Source organism: Bufo bufo, chromosome 2, assembly GCF_905171765.1.
Source record: "Bufo bufo chromosome 2, aBufBuf1.1, whole genome shotgun sequence".
Taxonomy (NCBI): Eukaryota; Metazoa; Chordata; class Amphibia; order Anura; family Bufonidae; genus Bufo; species Bufo bufo.
This window is the reverse complement of record NC_053390.1, coordinates 351,038,347-351,052,777: the sequence shown is the minus strand read 5'-3', so window position 1 is coordinate 351,052,777 and position 14,431 is coordinate 351,038,347. Positions and strand designations below refer to the sequence as shown.

Below are 14,431 nucleotides of genomic sequence, written 5' to 3'. Positions count from 1 at the left end.
AAAAAGGCAGAAGTAAAGAAACAAAAAACAAAAAAAAACTAAAAAAAAAACAAAACTAGATATTATCTACTAAGGACTGTAAGACGGGAAAAAAAATACTGGCGACATTTAACAAGACTTGATCCCCTCTGCACTGGAGTAAGAGGGGCCTAATTTATTAAGAGGCAGATTTTTCTTAAAGGGGTTGTCCAACAAAACAAAAAAAAAATAAAAAAAAAATTCTACAGTATTCAAACCAGCACCTGGATCTGAATACGTTTGTAATTGAATGTAATTAAAAATGTAGCATAGCCTCCCAGTTATTCAATAAAATCTATCTGCATAGCGCGACCTGCACTTTGTTTTTGTCTTATTTCTTATTTCTTTGTCCTGCTCACTGAGAAGGCCGCACATGCTCAGTTTCATCCTTCAGCTGCCTCCTGAGCTGTGATAGGGAGAGCATGGACACGCCCCCTGAGCTGCAGCAGAGAAGACACTCACCTTGAGCTGTGATCGGGAGAGCTGAGACACGCCCCCTGAGCTGCAGCAGAGAAGACACTCACCTTGAGCTGTGATCGGGAGAGCTGAGACACGCCCCCTGAGCTGCAGCAGAGAAGACACTCCCCCCTTGAGCTGCCAGCTTGATATAAGTCTAGCAAAGCAATGAATGGGGAGATCTCTGGATCCATATGAGGTACAGGGCTGTTAGAAAGAGATTGTCATGTACTATATAATGTCTGATTTTCATTTTTTAAATTAGTCATGGGATAACCCCTTTAAATTAGTTGCATCTCTGGCATTCCGTGTGTCAGAAACTCATATCTACGCTAACCAAGGGCTGGCATAGACTTGAGCTATAACTTACGGCAAGGTTCTAGCATTATTTATAGTAAATCCGGCGGGCAGCAATAGAAAAGTGGTGAGACGCTTAAAAAAGGCGCAAATTATGCCAGAAATATGGCATTCACCATAATTTTTGACTTTCTAATGCCACAACAGTGGAACAGTGGCGGAAATAGCATGGTAAATGACCCTCAATGCATGCACTGAATAGCCACATGTTCATTAAAGTGTAACATTCTTTTTTTATTTTTGTAATGTATAAGTACTGAGCATTTTGGTAATATACTTTAATTACTGAAATTGTACATATCGATTAGAAAAATAGCTTTAAAGTGGCCCATTTTGAGCCTTAGCAACGCTCCTCTGTCTTCTGTTTACATGACACAATTAGTGTTGAGCAAGTCTACACAGTTATGTAAACCGAAGACAGAGGAGCGTTTCTAAGGCTCAAAATGGGCTACTTTAAAGCTATTTTTCTAATAGAAATTTACAATTTCAGTAATTAAAGTATATTACAAAAATGGTCAGTATCACTGCCCCTATACATTACACAAATAAATAAAAAAAATGACAGTTACACTTTAAAAAACGGGAGCTTTCTTGTATGGAAATAAGACATGTGACCAGCAGAGTGCAACATTAAATGAAGTGGGCAAGTTTTCCATGAATCAGTTTCAGTGTAAAGCCACATGGGAAAATCTACTTTCTGAGTAACTTCAAACAAGGCATGGTCATCAGCCCTAAACTAGTCAAGGCCAGGATTTCAAAAACGACCGACCTTCTGGGGTTTTCCAGTGTAATGGTATCAAGAGTACACCTAAAAATGGTGTGATCAAAGAAAAAAAAACATCCAGCAAAACGGGATCCCATGATTGTAAACTAATCAATGAAAGGGGGGAAGAAAAGGAGGACAAAAAAACATTCTTGTGAGCAGTTAAGCACACTGCAGTCGAATATAATGCAGATTACCATTTTGAGTGCCATTAATGTATGAGGTAAATGGAAAGACAACACTAGTGCAGAATTTGGATCTCTGAGCAGTGGAATACATTGCCTGGTCAGATGAATCCAGATTTGTGTTGCACCATGCTGATGGGAAGATCTGAATTTGGCAGAAGCAGCATGGATTGATGAACTCTTCAAGCTCAGATGTCAACAGTTCAGGTTGGTAGAGGTGGAGTAATTGTGTGGGGAATGTTTTCTTGGCAAACCTTAACTCCTCTGACACCTGTGGACAGACATTTGGGCAGTAGAGATAACCCAAGCACTGGCTGACCAAGTTGATCCTTCATGGCAGCTGGACAACGCACTATGCCACAAGGCTGGTATAGTCCTGAATTAGGCGCAGGAAGAGGACTGTAGAGTTTTCCTTTCTTCAGTGTCCTTCACAGACCCCAAATCTTAATTCTATAGAGTATCTCTGGGACGAGGTAGAATGAGCTGTTCACAGGATGTCCGTATGGGCCAAATGGGTGTCTAAATACATTTAGGGTAAATATATTATTTAGTTTCACTTGTGAGATATGACCTTTCATGTATTTTGTATTGACAGGTTACCTCTTCAACAGTAGTACATAAAACCCTAGCCTTTCATCATATCATAAATAATTTCCCAAGGTGCTAATATCAAGTTACTCTATATTCATGCAAGCTACACAGACACTGGAAGAGAGAAAGGGCCATACTTAGGACAGACACTGATTCTCAGGACTAAGAGTGCTATGTCCATGACAATCAGGATTTAATGTTCTCTCAGGGAATGCTAGGTACTATCTGCTCCAGCACTGGCTCACTGCATTGAGATGAGCCTACAGATAAGAGTCTGATGGGAAACTAATCACAACTCCTGTGGGAAATCATTTAGACGCAGTTAGAGCATAAAATCACTAGAAGCTTCCATTAAAGAAAAATAAGAATAAGAGCCTGCCAATAGAATCAGGACATTAGAAGAAAATACGTTTAGTATAATTGTTTTCAGGTTATTCCGTGGAGCATAGAACTAATGCATGTTCCATATATTCACATCAATATAGGCATACGGGACATAAACTACAGTACTTTCCACACTATAAGAACCACAAGCATTGGACCATAAGAAGCACCCCAGGTTTAGACAACAGAAAATTTGAAAAAATATTTTCTAAAAGCTTCCTTGATGGTTTAATGAAGTGGAGGGGCAATGTCAGTAACTTACACACTCACACAGCACTGCTGCATACACACCTGACAAACACAGCTTTGCTGACTAGACCAACAGCAAGCTCTGGAATTGAGGTGTGTCGGATTGGTGATAACGTTAAACCATCACTCAATCAGCCTCACTTTTGGAGCTTGCCATAAGCTGGGGCAGCGTAGTGATCACGTTCTAAGTGTCTTCTGAGGACTATGCCCCCAAGCCTGCCCATGCTTCAGGATGCCAGAGACCATACAGCATCTTCACCCCTTGGGCTAGAACTCTCAGCCAGGTAGGCAGGACCACTGATAAAGGCTTCAGTTCCGGTGTATGCAAACGCAGCAGTAGGAGGCAGAGAGAGCAGTGAGTGGGTACCACCCTGACTGCGGAATATAAGATGCAGGCATTTTTTAGCAAGATCGTTTGCTGCTAAAAAGTGCATCTTATAGTAAAACAAAATACGGTACAGTGTTCCATATTAACTAAAAATAAATAAAAAAATAAATAGGTATACGGACCATAAAATATTTAGTGTTCCATATATACAAAGAAATATATGTATACAAACCATAAAGTACATGGTTTGTGTAGGGTCTCATTGTCTGTGGAATGAGTTGATATTTTCATTTGTACCATTTTGGGGTACATAGTACTTTTTGATTGCTCGCTATTCTGTAAGGCAAGGTGAAAATATTGTTTTGACATTTTTATTTTTTTTACGCCGTTCATCTGGCGGGGTAGATCATATGATATTTTTATATAGCCAGTTATTATGGACGTGGAAATACCTAGTATGTCTGTTTTTTGTTTTTTTGCAATCTTACATAATAAAAGTTTTTTTGAAGAAAAAAAATGAGTTACCATTTTCTGAGAGCCATCGTCTTATGTGCGGGCTCATTTACTTTTTGAGTTGATGTTTTCATTGGTACCATTTTGGGGTAGTACTTTTTGATCACTCACTATTACGCATTTTGTAAGGCAAGGTGACAAAAATGGTTTGTTTTTGACACTGTTTTAATTTCTTTTTTACAGCATTTACCTGACAGGGTAGATCATGAGATATTTTTATAGAGCAGGTCATTACGGATGCGGCAATACCTAATATGTCTAATTTTTATTTTTGGTTTGCAATCTTACACAATAAAGCCATTTTTGAAATAAAATCCTGTTTTTGTTTCGCTATTTTCTAAAAGCCATATATATATTTTTTTTTCTGCCGATCGTCTTGTGTAGGGGCTCATTTTTTGTGGGATGAAGTGATGGTTTCAGTAGTACCATTTTGGAGAACAGACTGTATTTTTCGCCCTATAAGACCCACAGTTGTCGTAAAATGTCAGTGGGTCTTATGGGGCAAATACTAATGAGTGCTTCCATTATGAAAGCGCTTATCAGTACAGGGGGACTGGGAAGCTGTGAATGCAGCGCTCCCCGGGCTCTGTACTCACCGCATCCTGGTCCTGACTGCTGCAGCAGGAAGAGCCAGAGCTGGATCCCCAGTGCAGCGGTGGGGTCCGGATTGGACAGTTAAGTTGATTATCATAAGTTGATTTATTGTTTTTGTCAGATCTGAGGTCTGAATGAGGGTCTTAACATTTGGGGTCTGATTTGGGCTCTGAGCTGAAGTCTGCTGAAATTTTTATTTATTTTTTCTTATTTTTCTCCTCTAAAACCTAGGTGCGTCTTCTGGGGCACAAAATACAGTAGTACTTTTTTAATCGCACACTACTACACTTTGTGTAGGGAAAAGTGACCAAAAAAAATGTCATTTTTGTTTTAACTTCTTTTTTTGTCCCACCATGGGACATCAACTTTTGGGGTCTGATCCCCTCTACAATCCATTACAATCCGTCTTTTATTGTAATGCCTTGCCTGTCAGCTTTTACACAGAGATTCCCTATGAGACCCACTCCCTCAGCAAACCCCGTGCATACAGCAGTCAGTGTTGGCTGCGGCATACAAGGGGTTAATGCGTTGGCATTAGTGTTCTCACCAATGCATGCAGCAGGCGATTAGCTGTCAGGAAGAGGAGGGCTCCTGCTGGTGCAGTTTCTGCACCCGCCCGATCAGCGTGCTATACATGTACAGCGCTGCCGGGAAGTCACTGCCCTCTAGGCAGTGCATGTAAGGCAGCTGTCGGGAAGGGGTTAAAATTGGGAAAGGGGGTGATTTGAATTTTTTATATTTTTTTTTACCCTTGAGCAGCAGCCCACTCCATACAAGCCGTTGTATGGCATGTACGACATTATGCATTACGGGTTAAAGGAATTGTCGCATTACAACAACTTACTCCTATTCACAGGATAAGTGATAAGTGTCTGATCGGCAGAGGCCTGACAATTATGGAAATAGGAGCCTGTGTTTCCTTGCTTGAATGGAGCGGCTGACACACATTTGTGTCCACCACTCCATTCAACTCTATGGGACTGCCAGAGATAGCCAAGTACAAGCCCTAGACTATCTCCAGATCCGAATGGGGCAGCAGTACGCATGCCTGCCCACCACTCCATCCAAACAAGGGAACACAGGCCCCTGTTCTTGTGATTGGCAGGAGGCCCAGCAGTAGGAACCCTCCAATCACACACTTATTCGCCATCCTGTGGATAGAGGATTCCTTGTTGTAATGAGACGTAAATGAGACGTTTACATTACTAACAAAGATATTTTTAATATTAAAAATAAAACTGTAGGTGACAGACAAGCAGCATTGCAATTTGGAGGTGCGACTCAAGGTGCATGGTTATATTTTTATATAAAATCACTTCATGTTCATGTAGCAAGGCTAAAAACAGTAGTGGTGGAAATATGATTAATAAAATGGAAGAACGGCATTCATGTAACACAAGACCTGTGAATCCATGTTTCAGGACTTTTAGGGAACTTAGTCAAAGCCAGTTTTCCAAGCTGCAAATCCTTCTCTGGGTTGATGGCTCCAGACTGGATCAATTCTTTCCTGTTGGAGAAACATAAGGTTATGCTACTGTGCACTGGCCTGAGCAAATTTTGGTATAAATAAGCACCTAAATAACTAAGGTTTATGAGTTATTTCCAAACAGAAGACATCAATGACCAGCAAGACAAGCACATACCGTGCCATGTCTCTGACATGGTATAGGCCTTTAAGAAGATACTGTCTACAGTAAAGTATATGTTGTAGGCCCACAATAATATATTATATACTGTACTGTATATGTTATACGCATATAATAATAATATAGTGTACACAGGCAAGGAGAACAAGGATTAAGTGCGCCATTAAAGAATGGTAAGGCTAGGGTGGCATACCTGACATTCCATGCAGTGGTTAAGTCTGGGTTCAGCAATAACAGGGTGCACGTCACATCGATCAATTCTAAACAAAAAGAAACATGAATCTATATTGCATCATTGATTAGCTTACCATTCATTTTTTTTACATTTAAAATTTTAAAAAGTACCTTCAAAACCTAGGACCGTTCACTGTAATCTTAATGGAGACCTGCCAGAAGATCTAGATTAACCACTTAAAATGGTTATCCCACGGATAACACTTATCACCTACCCACGGAATTGATGGTAAACGTACAGTACGATCACAAGGTCCCTAATGCTGGGATCCCATCGATCAGTAAAACAGGGTAAAGAACAGTATGAATGGAGCCGTGGCACCTTGCCATTCCATTCAACGTTTCAGTCAATGATCTACTGGCAGTCCAGGCCATTTCCTGTGAGTCGAGCTGGGACCAGGAAGTGGAGAGCAGCAGGGTCTAGAGCAGCTGTGGAACGCTGTGGGTATGTACTGCATTATGTTTGCTCTGTGATTGGCTGCTCCTAACTAAAGAGTTGCGTAATAGATATAAATGTCTTTTGTGAATTTGTCATGCACTTTCCAAAGTTCAAAAAGAATAAAAGTTAGGCTAGGTTTACATCTCTGTTGGGTAAATCCGGTAGTCTGATCCAGAAGAGGAGCAGACCCATTGGATTTATTGTATTCGGCATAGATCCCCATACCCTATAATGGGATCCGGTGGGTTTCTGTCAGAAAGCCGGCACTTATGCCAGAAACAGCCCGCAGATTCCATAATTGAGAATCGGCCACCTTTACATGAATTTGCCCCCAGATACCGCAAAGGGTGAAATCCACAACATAAATTGCTTATTCACAATCTCATTCACTCTGCTGATGCTTTTCTGTAAGGAACTTTAATTTCCGCCACTTGTGGACATACCCTAAAAGGCACCTAAGCAATCCGTTTCTTCATATTCTGACTGCAATATGTGACTTTATTACATTCAAGGCAAAACAGAATTCACAGAGCATTTCTTTTTCAGAAAAACATTGAGCATCATTATACAGTGTGAATTAGTGTATCCTTATTACACTAACATATTTATCAGCAAGCTAAAAGGTTGGTAAGTGGGATAAGTACTTTCATTTTCATTAAAAAAGGGATTGTTTTAAAAAAATCTGACTTTATTTTAAATTATTACTACTAATGAGGTTAGGGGCATAGTAGGATTGAAGCTCCATGGGGATTCTTAAATATAGAACACCGCCGCAGTTTAGCTAGGGTTATCTTTGATCTTCCAAAGGACTTCATTTTGTCTTGATATATTGCCTTTAATGTTATTTTAAGGAGTCACATACACATCTTTAAAAAGATTATTCTAATTTTACAAAAAGAAAAAGGAAAGTTATTGCAAACTTTCAAAACAGAAAAGTAATACAGAGACAAAGCGTCACTAACCTTTCAGCAAACTCTGCATTATTCAATAGTACAGAGAGTGTGTACAAGAGGAATAACACTATTTCTGGCCATTATATCACTTGTATCTGGCTTTTTTTTTTGCAGTTGACCTCTGTGCATAGTAAATGTGTTGTTTGCAGATCTCTCCGACATGGTGGGTGGAGACTAGGTGTCATCCACTGCACACAAAGTAGAGGAGAATCTGCTTTCCAATCTTCTCTTATGCACTCAGAAGCAGCTCCATTATCATGGAGGACACTACAGAGAGTTACTGGCCTGTACGGCTGTGAATACAAGAAGTTTATATTTCAGTCCATGTAGCTCCAGCAGTCTGCTTGTCTTTGTGTGATCCTGCTCATTCCCCCCCCCCCCCCTTTACCTACAGTACAGACCAAAAGTTTGGACACACCTTCTCATTCAAAGAGTTTTCTTTATTTTCATGACTATGAAGGCATCAAAACTATGAATTAACACATGTGGAATTATATACATAACAAACAAGTGTGAAATGGTCTTCCAACAGTCTTGAAGGAGTTCCCAGAGATGCTTAGCACTTGTTGGCCCTTTTGCCTTCACTCTGCGGTCCAGCTCACCCCAAACCATCTCGATTGGGTTCAGGTCCGGTGACTGTGGAGGCCAGGTCATCTGGCGCAGTACCCCATCACTCTCCTTCATGGTCAAATAGCCCTTACTTTCAAAGTTTTCCCAATTTTTCGGCTGACAAACTTTTTTCTTGCCATAATACAAATTCTAACAGTCTATTCAGTAGGACTATCAGCTGTGTATCCACCTGACTTCTCCTCAACGCAACTGATGGTCCCAATCCTATTTATAAGGCAAGAAATCCCACTTATTAAACCTGACAGGGCACACCTGTGAAGTGAAAACCATTTCACGGGACTACCTCTTGAAGCTCATCAAGAGAATGCCAAGAGTGTGCAAAGCAGTAATCAAAGCAAAAGGTGGCTACTTTGAAGAACCTAGAATATGACATATTTTCAGTTGTTTCACACTTGTTTGTTATGTATATAATTCCACATGTGTTAATTCATAGTTTTGATGCCTTCAGTGTGAATCTACAATTTTCATAGTCATGAAAATAAAGAAAACTCTTTGAATGAGAAGGTGTGTCCAAACTTTTGGTCTGTACTGTATATTCTTGCATTGGCATGTGTAATATGGTCCTCCTGTAGAGCTGCTCCGTATTGAACGGAATTAAGGCATTTTTCAAAGTGAAAACCAATTAGCCGTGTGTGGGGGAGAACGAGAGGTGAATAGCTGTTGACATGAGAACTAGACATCTCACCGATATAGCACTATTTATGTTACTATTGTACTATTCATTTATGTAAAGTTGTGTGAAAAGCCAGTAACCATTTAAAGTAATTAAAGTCAACTGATAAAGTGTGTATGTGTTTGTACGGGAGGGGGGGCGCATAGGGTGTGAACTCCATAGTGCATACCCATCTGATGATATAGGCTTGTCAGGGCAGATTGCCTCAGACAATCTGATCAAAATGTGCACTAAGAAGCTCAAATGTTTGTTTGAGCTTGTTCTGTCACTTGCCTAAAGTGTGAATAAAACACTGAACTGTTTGATCCAAAGAACTTGTTGTTGCCTCTATACTGTGTCCGCTAATCCTGTCTACCAGAGCGAGTCCCCACAATATATATATGTTTAATATTCATATATTCAATGTTTACTTACATCTTAACACTCAAAGTGCTGCTGTATTTTTTGTGTGCAGCAAGCACATGGTGGTGAATAGCGCTGTTTGGCCTGACCGTCTACAGTTTTGCCTGGACCAGATTATTTCCGTATTGTTCACCATGCAGACTTTTAATGGATTTTAACTATATCTAATATGCCTATGGTTTACATTCAACTGTGTGCATAATACGGTATACCTTAACCTTTCCCACTCAACACTGAAAACTGGTCTGCACTATATATTTAGTTCCTTGGTTTGAAGAGGGGAGATAGAAGATCAAGTGCAGCAATGGATAACAGCCACTTCAGCTTGCGGAATTACCCTTTATGCCCCTGGAGCAACACACCTAAATTTGCATTTTAAGTGATTAATCAAATGCAAGGTAGCTTTATTCTTTTATATACTATGAAACAGACAAAGGTAGATTTTGCAAAGAGGAACGCAGTGCACTACTGCAAAGTGGCCTTAATTTGTCATACACTTCTAGCAGATGCTTTAATGATCCACAGACTATTTTACATTCAGGGCATCATTAAATTCATCTAAGATTAATTAAGTTGCTTGGCTTGTTAAGAATGTGTCAAGATTCAAGACTGAAGAACATTTGCATCTTTATTAAAAAATAAATAAATTAATAAAGCTAAGCAAAAACACTTCACCCTCCGATAGTCACCTAACCTTCTGCAGACAAATTAGACACTAGACTATAGAACTGTTTTCACCCAAGTTTAATGTTAGTCAATGTAGCTTTTAAATTAGACGTTAACTTTAGTGAGAACACTTTTGGACACACTTCTAAATATCTTAAAATACTTCGGAACTAAAACAGAATTCTAGTTTTCCAAGGCCTGGTATACAAATAACGCAAGTTCTGTAATAATTTGTAGCCTTCAACTGGTCTCATGCCTTGAACATGTACTCATTTTAATCTAAAGAAAACGTGTCATACTTGTAAGTGGTTTAAAACCTTAAAAAAAAAAATTATATATATATATATATACACACACACACACTGCTCAAAAAAATAAAGGGAACACAAAAATAACACATCCTAGATCTGAATTATTTAAATATTCTTCTGAAATACTTTGTTCTTTACATAGTTGAATGTGCTGACAACAAAATCACACAAAAATAAAAAAATGGAAATCAAATTTTTCAACCCATGGAGGTCTGGATTTGGAGTCACACTCAAAATTAACGTGGAAAAACACACTACAGGCTGATCCAACTTTGATGTAGTATCCTTAAAACAAGTCAAAATGAGGCTCAGTAGTGTGTGTGGCCTCCATGTGCCTGTATGACCTCCCTACAACGCCTGTGCATGCTCCTGATGCGGTGGCGGACGGTCTCCTGAGGGATCTCCTCCCAGACCTGGACTAAAGCATCTGCCAACTCCTGGACAGTCTGTGGTGCAACGTGACGTTGGTGGATAGAGGCGAGACATGATGTCCCAGATGTGCTCAATTGGATTCAGGTCTGGGGAACGGGCGGGCCAGTCCATAGCATCAATGCCTTCGTCTTGCAGGAACTGCTGACACACTCCAGCCACATGAGGTCTAGCATTGTCTTGCATTAGGAGGAACCCAGGGCCAGCGCACCCGCATATAGTCTCACAAGGGGTCTGAGGATCTCATCTCGGTACCTAATGGCAGTCAGGCTACCTCTGGCGAGCACATGGAGGGCTGTGCGGCCCTCCAAAGAAATGCCACCCCACACCATTACTGACCCAATACCAAACCGGTCATGCTGGTGGATGTTGCAGGCAGCAGAACGTTCTCCACGGCGTCTCCAGACTCTGTCACGTCTGTCACATGTGCTCAGTGTGAACCTGCTTTCATCTGTGAAGAGCACAGGGCACCAGTGGCGAATTTGCCAATCTTGGTGTTCTCTGGCAAATGCCAAACGTCCTGCACGGTGTTGGGCTGCAAGCACAACCCCCACCTGTGGACGTCGGGCCCTCATATCACCCTCATGGAGTCTGTTTCTGACCGTTTGAGCAGACATGCACATTTGTGGCCTGCTGGAGGTCATTTTGCAGGGCTCTGGCAGTCCTGTTCCTCCTTGCACAAAGGCGGAGGTAGCGGTCCTGCTGCTGGGTTGTTGCCCTCCTACGGCCTCCTCCATGTCTCCTTATGTACTGGCCTGTCTCCTGGTAGCGCCTCCATGCTCTGGACACTACGCCGACAGACACAGCAAACCTTCTTGCCACAGCTCGCATTGATGTGCCATCCTGGATAAGCTGCACTACCTGAGCCACTTGTGTGGGTTGTAGACTCCGTCTCATGCTACCAGTAGAGTGAAAGCACCGCCAGCATTCAAAAGTGACCAAAACATCAGCCAGGAAGCATAGGAACTGAGAAGTGGTCTGTGGTCACCACCTGCAGAACCACTCCTTTATTGGGGGTGTCTTGCTAATTGCCTATAATTTCCACCTGTTGTCTATCCCATTTGCACAACAGCATGTGAAATTGATTGTTACTTAGTGTTGCTTCCTAAGTGGACAGTTTGATTTCCCAGAAGTGTGATTGACTTGGAGTTACATTGTGTTGTTTAAGTGTTCCCTTTATTTTTTTTGAGCAGTGTATAAACACTCACCTAAAGAATTATTAGGAACACCATACTAATACGGTGTTGGACCCAATTTTGCCTTCAGAACTGCCTTAATTCTACGTGGCATTGATTCAACAAGGTGCTGATAGCATTCTTTAGAAATGTTGGCCCATATTGATAGGATAGCATCTTGCAGTTGATGGAGATTTGAGGGATGCACATCCAGGGCACGAAGCTCCCGTTCCACCACATCCCAAAGATGCTCTATTGGGTTGAGATCTGGTGACTGTGGGGGCCATTTTAGTACAGTGAACTCATTGTCATGTTCAAGAAACCAATTTGAAATGATTCGAGCTTTGTAACATGGTGCATTATCCTGCTGGAAGTAGCCATCAGAGGATGGATACATGTTCTCATTCTGTTTACGCCAAATTCGGACTCTACCATTTGAATGTCTCAACAGAAATCGAGACTCATGAGACCAGGCAACATTTTTCCAGTCTTCAACAGTCCAATTTTGGTGAGCTCGTGCAAATTGTAGCCTCTTTTTCCTATTTGTAGGGGAGATGAGTGGTACCCGGTGGGGTCTTCTGCTGTTGTAGCCCATCCGCCTCAAGGTTGTGCGTGTAGTGGCTTCACAAATGCTTTGCTGCATACCTCGGTTGTAACGAGTGGTTATTTCAGTCAACGTTGCTCTTCTATCAGCTTGAATCAGTCGGCCCATTCTCCTCTGACCTCTAGCATCCACAAGGCATTTTTGCCCACAGGACTGCCGCATACTGGATGTTTTTCCCTTTTCACACCATTCTTTGTAAACCCTAGAAATGGTTGTGACTGAGCAGATTGTGAAATACTCAGACCGGCCCGTCTGGCACCAACAACCATTCCACACTCAAAATTGCTTAAATCACCTTTCTTTCCCATTCTGACATTCAGTTTGGAGTTCAGGAGATTGTCTTGACCAGGAGCACACCCCTAAATGCATTGAAGCAACTGCCATGTGATTGGTTGACTAGATAGTTGCATTAATGAGAAATAGAACAGGTGTTCCTAATAATTCTTTAGGTGAGTGTATATATATATATATATATATATATATATATATATATATAAATAAATCTATCAAAAAACAGCAGCAGCACAGCAGTTGTGAAAAGCGGGTGTGGGCAACAAAGTCCATAGATAATCTCCAAAAGGCAAATGATGAGGCAGCACTCCAACGTGAATAAAAGAGTGTCAGACCCGTTTATTACCCCTGACACCTTTTAGGCCCCTTGCAGACGAGCGTGTCCGGATTAGGTCCGGATGTGTTTCCGGTGCATTGCGGCAAACCCGCGCGAGTAGGCACACAATTGCAGTCAGTTTTGACTGCGATTGCGTTCCGTTGTTCAGTTTTTATCGCGCGGATGCAATGTGTTTTGCACGCGCGTGATAAAAAACCGACTGTGGTACCCAGACCCGAACTTCTTCACTGAAGTTCAGGTTTGGATTCAAGGTTGTGTAGATTGCATTATTTTCCCTTATAACATGGTTATAAGGTAAAATAATAGCATTCTGAATACAGAATGCATAGTAAAATAGGGCTGTAGGGGTTAAAAAAAAATTAAAAATATTTTAACTCACCTTAATCCACTTGTTCGCGAAGCCGACATCTCTTCTGTCTTCATCTGTGAGGAAAAGGACCTTTGATGACGTCACTACGCTCATCACATGGTCATTCACATGATCCATCAACATGGTGATGGATCATGTGATGAGCGTAGGGACGTCACCACAGGTCCTTTACCCAGGTCCTGAAGAAAGAAGACAGAAGAGATGCCGGCTGCGCGAACAAGTTGATTAAGGCGAGTTAAAATATTTTTTATATTTTTTTTTAACCCCTCCAGGCCTATTTTACTAAGCATTCTGTATTCAGAATGCTATTATTTTCCCTTATAACCATGTTATAAGGGAAAATAATGATCGGGTCCCCATCTCGATCGTCTCCTAGCAACCGTGCGTGAAAATCGCACCGCATCCGCACGTGCTTGCGATTTTCCTGCAACCCCATTCATGGGGACTCCGTTACGTGAAAAACGCACAAAGAGGAGCATGCTGCGATTTTCACGCAACACACAAGTGATGCGTGAAAATCACCACTTATGTGCACAGCCCCATAGAAATGAATGGGTCCGGATTCAGTGCGGGTGCAATGCGTTCACCTCACGCATTGCACCCGCGCGGAAATCTCGCCCGTGTGAAAGGGGCCTTATTCACGTTGGAGTGATGCCTCATCATTTGCCTTTTGGAGATATATAGTGAGGTTTCACTCTGGTAGATGGGGTAAGTGGGCGCAGTAAAGAGGCAAAATACAAGTTCTTAACTCAAAACGTCAGTGTTTATTCACACTTGAGGCAATTGCACAAAACAGCACGTAACTTTGCAGTCTTGGTGTTAATTCACACACA

The 14,431-nt window shown here is 41.4% G+C and overlaps 1 protein-coding gene across 1 annotated transcript in view; it reads right to left on the bottom strand.

Annotated features, from left to right (window-relative positions):
• PTAR1 (protein prenyltransferase alpha subunit repeat containing 1) overlaps positions 1-14,431 on the bottom strand; it is a 109,458-nt gene that overhangs the window by 58,177 nt on the left and 36,850 nt on the right. Inside the window, exons 3-4 of the mRNA XM_040417090.1 lie at positions 6,278-6,344; positions 5,841-5,945 (exon numbers count right to left, since the gene is read on the bottom strand). Of these exons, the coding sequence (XP_040273024.1) occupies positions 5,841-5,945; positions 6,278-6,344 (172 nt within the window). The remainder of the gene's footprint in view (positions 1-5,840; positions 5,946-6,277; positions 6,345-14,431) is intronic.